General features: G+C 43.5%; 1 protein-coding gene across 1 annotated transcript; it reads left to right on the forward strand.

The window, feature by feature from the left end:
* The first annotated feature begins 535 nt into the window (after positions 1–535).
* On the forward strand, positions 536–3,932 carry LOC149372095 (cholinesterase-like). The gene is made up of 2 exons (XM_089581616.1): positions 536–1,966; positions 3,759–3,932. The coding sequence occupies exons 1-2, from the start codon at positions 536–538 to the stop codon at positions 3,894–3,896; spliced, it is 1,569 nt and encodes a 522-aa protein (XP_089437742.1). The 3' UTR covers positions 3,897–3,932.
* Positions 3,933–4,857: the final 925 nt, after the last annotated feature.

A 4,857-nucleotide genomic window follows, 5' to 3' on the forward strand; every position in this document is an offset into this window, starting at 1 on the left:
CCAAGTGGAATGCTCATTATTGTTACCTTGTGTACTGGAGAGCTCCGAACCATCGTATTCTGCCCCGTGTATAACACAAACTGCAAGAGTAAACTTTCCAAGACATGATGAACCTCAATATCCTCTTTAAACTTTTAACACATTCCGATAAATTAGGAATTGCAACGACTTAATTTCTCACAAACGTTTTGCTATTTGTGCTCCATCATGAATTCCAATAATGGTGATATGGAGGAGTTTGCGCATTGTCTAGAAGAGCACAAAAGAGTTCTAAGGCATTTTGTTATTTGGAGCCGACATAAAGCTGCGCATGACGCTAAGTTATCAACCTAATTAGCTTTCATGTTGAAAGGTAAGGAGAGATAAAATAACCGAATGGTGCACATTGTGCCGCATTGCAGTTTCCTTCACCCCTACTCACGCCCCTTGATATGCCTTCTTTCCCGCAGCTGGCAATTTACCTATGAGAAATCAACTCTTCACAAGGATGCGCCGCTTGTCGAAGTGCTTTGTCTTCGCCTTCGTTGCTACAGTAATGCACACTGGTGACCCACCAAAAATTTCGATTAAAAACGGAGATGTCCAAGGTCGCACTATGAAAGTTCTGGGGAAGACGATCGAGATTTACCAAGGCATACCATTCGCTCGCCCTCCTGTCGGCAAGCTTCGGTTCCTCGATCCTGTTCCAGCAGACCCGTGGAAGGGCGTCTACAACGCCAAAGAACCGAAAACTGCTTGCACTCAAAAGGTTTTCAGCGGAGACTTTGCACCTTATGTCGGCCTGTCTGAAGACTGCCTCTACATCAACGTGTGGACACCAGCTAGATCGCAGCCATTAAAGGCAGTTTTGGTGTGGATATACGGGGGCGGCTTTTCGCTCGGTTCGGCTTACCAGCACTGGTACAACGGCTCTGCACTAGCTGCACTGCACGACGTCGTAGTGGTCACCTTCAATTACCGTCTTAATATTTTCGGATTCCTGAACGCTGGTGTATTGGAAGTACAAGGAAACATGGGGCTCATGGACCAGAACCTGGCTCTACGATGGGTTCATGACAACATTAAATCATTCGGAGGCGACCCTTCTATGGTTACCTTGTTCGGAGAGAGCGCCGGATCGTTCAGTGTTAGTGCCCATATTCTGTCGCCTTTGAGCAAGGGCTTGTTTCGAAGGGCAGTCCTAATGAGTGGCGTTTACGATACTGATGGCCTCATAGACTCCACCTCAGACAGCTTGACCTTGGGCAACAAAGTCGCCGAGCTTGTCGGGTGTGCTTCTGCTCACAGAGACCTCTCCTCTAACCCCACGGAAGTCCTTAAGTGTCTCCGTTCGAAGCCGGCTGATGAGCTTTGCGATGCCACTTATAATGTCTCGGCGCACAAATCTGTCAGCTTCATTCCTTCTTATCCAAATGCTTTCTTGCCCAAGCGCCCCACGGCGGCAATAAAAAAGGGCGAGTTCGCAAATGTGGACGTCATGCTGGGAGTCACTGCCAATGAGGGTAACTTCATAATCATGTGTTCTCCTGACAATCGTATTCAGACTGAGGACCTTGAAGGCATTAGTGAAGACGAACTACGGAAAGTTCTGCGCTCTGTAGCACTCGCTTGGCTTCCGGACAAGTTTGCGCCGACACTGAAAAGGTACGTGAACGATTCCACGAAAGCCAATAAGCGACAGCTAAGGGAATTGCACACTGAATTTGTAGGAGACGCTCAGTTCATCTGCCCCAGCAAGTTTTTCGCAGAAGACTACTCCAAGTGGGGCAACTCGGTCTACTTTTCAGTATTCGCTCACAGCTCGGATAAGTCTCCATTCCCGAAGTGGTCTGGGGTGCCGCACACGTCCGAAATTGTCTACTACTTTGGAATTCCAGTGCTAAATCCAGAACAGTTCACCGACAAGGATCAGGAGTTCAGCAGAACAATGATGAAAGCTTTCACAAGCTTCGCCAAAACCGGGCAAGTATTTTGTAACCCTGTTAAGGCTACTCTTGTCCGCAAGCCTTGGAAGCTGGTTATTTTGTTTACAGGAGTTAAATGTGCGTAATGGCACTTTTCAAAGCTACAGCGCCAAATATTCCGATTTAAGTAGTAAAAACTAGAAAGCATTGCTCGTGAATAAGTTGCGACATTGAATGCAAGCAGGCACTACAGATGAGACTCTAAGGCTTACGTTCAAATTTCCTTGCATTATCAGCACTATTATAATAAAGACCAGTAGAGAGTGCGTCCAGAAGTCTTCGCTCTCACAAGTTTTTAAATGCTTTTGTTGTAAGGCACTCGTGGATAAGGCCGCCTAAACAGAGGGTTTGATGCTAGTCGGGTCATCCTTATTATAGCAAAGAATTCTCGACCAAGGGTTTTTCACTGCAATCCAATTATCGAGTACATCACAATGTGCAAAAGTAGTGGCTTTTCTACGCGGGCTAAGCAGACTGAAATGGTGCTATAGAAAACTAACTTATCATGGGTGTTAACATTTAACGTACCGAAGCACTAGTGTGTATTTGCAGGAACGGCACATCTGAAGAGTAAAGAATAACTTTGACCAATGAGAGCTCTCCGTTCGTGCTTTTTTTTATTATGTGTATGCCTTTCGCACTCGTGTGCAACAATACCAGCGCCAAATCTACATGTGAAACTACTAAATGAACACAACTGAGTCATGTTCACAACAGCAACAAATTCAACAGCCGTGTTTCCCGCCGTTACGTTTCTGCAGCCAGGTAGGGGCAGCCTTTTTGTTTCAGACGCATCCTCCGACAGTTTGGTGCTCGAAAGAGTAGTTAGAAACTAGCGTTTCTTCAGTCCGCAGTAGCTGCATCACCTCTATCTTTTTAAATCACTAGATGTTATATGTCTTCGTTTCTCATCTTCGTGCGACCTCTGTGTTGGTGCATCCCATTGTTGCCGATACTACCGTCTCATCGCCATAAACTTTGGTATGGGTATGTTTTAAGCTATGCAGATTGCAGCATTATTGTTTTGATTGCACTTTATAGTTGCGACTGGAATTGTTAAAACGATTGTAGCCGTATCATAAAGAGACATCCTAAAGAGTAACCATTTTTCTAATTCAGGAGTTTTGCACATTTCGCACCTTTTCTCACTGGATAAAAAGAATCGTAGTGAATAAAATGAGGTCTTTCTCAGTGTTCTCGTCTTTGTGTATTTAGAACCAATAGGTGTGCAAAAATATCCCTATATTAAAAGTGCATGACTTGCAAAATTGAACCAAACACAACAAACTAACAATAGATTTATAAACTTTAGAAAGCCTCTCAACTCAGAAATATTTAGCCACGTAGCACAAATATTAAGAAAAACAATTTTGCTCTAAAGCTATGTCCCCTTAACAGCGCCAAAACTTGAGGGCATGGGTGTTTTGCAATCTGCCTTCATCAAAGCAGCTGTCTGATGCTCGGGATCCAAGCCTTATTGTCATTGAGCCAGAACGGCGGTTATACCGAAAAGAAGCAAGGTAATTATAGGTGATCAGTTCGCAAACAGCAGAATATGAAGAGATGGTACTCATATACGAGGAGCTTAGTGAAAAGTTCTTTCATCTGCATCCTCAACAGCACCCAGATGAGTATTCCAGTCGTTATGATGTAGGATTCAAGAATGACATGCCCATCGTTGTATACCACGGAATATTAGCTTTATTAATTATCACAGTTGTGTTGTTACTTACTCCTTTTCGTTTGTCTTTAATGGCATTGAAATGTTGTCCTAAATGTTCTGCTTCCAGAAAGCCAGTCATCGATGGAGTTGATTGGCCAGTCTACAAGAGCACGGACCCCGTAGCGCTATGGCTACAACCAGGCAATTATTCTTTGCATCGAAATATTGGCCACAAGAACTGTGACTTCTGGAGAAAGCATTTGACTTGAATGCTTGAATAATGCTACGAACCCAATCGCTTCGGCGAAAAAAAAATAAAGCTGCTTCATGGGGATATAAAATGTCATTTACCAGGTCTTTCAGAGAAGACACAGGAAAGTAATTTTTAAAGATATGCTTTTTTAGGTCAAAATATGGCTTTTCCGTCATAGTATTACCAGTGTTGGCGGACACCGGAAAACCGCTAAACCGTCATAAAGGTAGGCTACTGAACTAATCACTGATAATTAACTTTTAACTATCATATTTAGGCAAGAGGTTGAAATTACATATTTATAGCCGGTTGTTAGTAATAGCCATATCAGTTTTGTAGAACTTCGAGAACACGATTATCCTCAGAGCTGCGAACCAGCAAATTCTGGCTGCATCGTCATGTGCATTCGAAAAGCATGCATTCAAAGCAATCTTTGCATTGCACGTAACTTGCCAAAAAGGCAAATTTTGTCGGGGCCAAGAGCCGGGGTGATCGCGTTTTCCAAATTCTAAAAATTGATATGGCTATGACTAACGACAAGCATCAAATCTCTAATTGCAACTAGGCACCTGACTGTAATAGTTACAAAGTCAATATTAAAATAAAGTTAACCAGCTTGCTACTTAACACGGTTCACCGGTTTTCTGGTGTCCGCCAGCTGTAATAATACTATGCTGAAAAAGCAATATTTCTACCTCAAGAAACTTATTTTTGAGTGTTATTTAAAGCCTTTCCTGGAACACTTAGTATATGCTCAGCGACTACGCACACAAAGCCGCTCACGATACTGTTCCTACTTCTTTTCAGTGATTTTCAACTACAACATAAGCACGTAGAAAGTCTTTTGCACGTCTACGCACCGGTTCCACCTCTTTCCACCTCTGGTGACTAGGACAGATGGGACTGGTAAACTGAACGCAGTTCTGCATTATGTAAGCAGAGGGTCGATTGTGAGAGTTCGCCTCTTTTGGCATACC

Source organism: Amblyomma mixtum, chromosome 1, assembly GCF_055824585.1.
Source record: "Amblyomma mixtum isolate Tamu chromosome 1, ASM5582458v1, whole genome shotgun sequence".
Taxonomy (NCBI): domain Eukaryota; kingdom Metazoa; phylum Arthropoda; class Arachnida; order Ixodida; family Ixodidae; genus Amblyomma; species Amblyomma mixtum.

Bases quoted from the DNA above. Each gene is read 5' to 3' on its own strand.
- LOC149372095 (XM_089581616.1), top strand. From the start codon at position 536: ATGCACACTGGTGACCCACCAAAAATTTCGATTAAAAACGGAGATGTC. The intron at 1,967-3,758 runs GTATTTTGTAAC...GCTTCCAGAAAG, and splicing joins GCTTCGCCAAAACCGGGCAA to CCAGTCATCGATGGAGTTGA.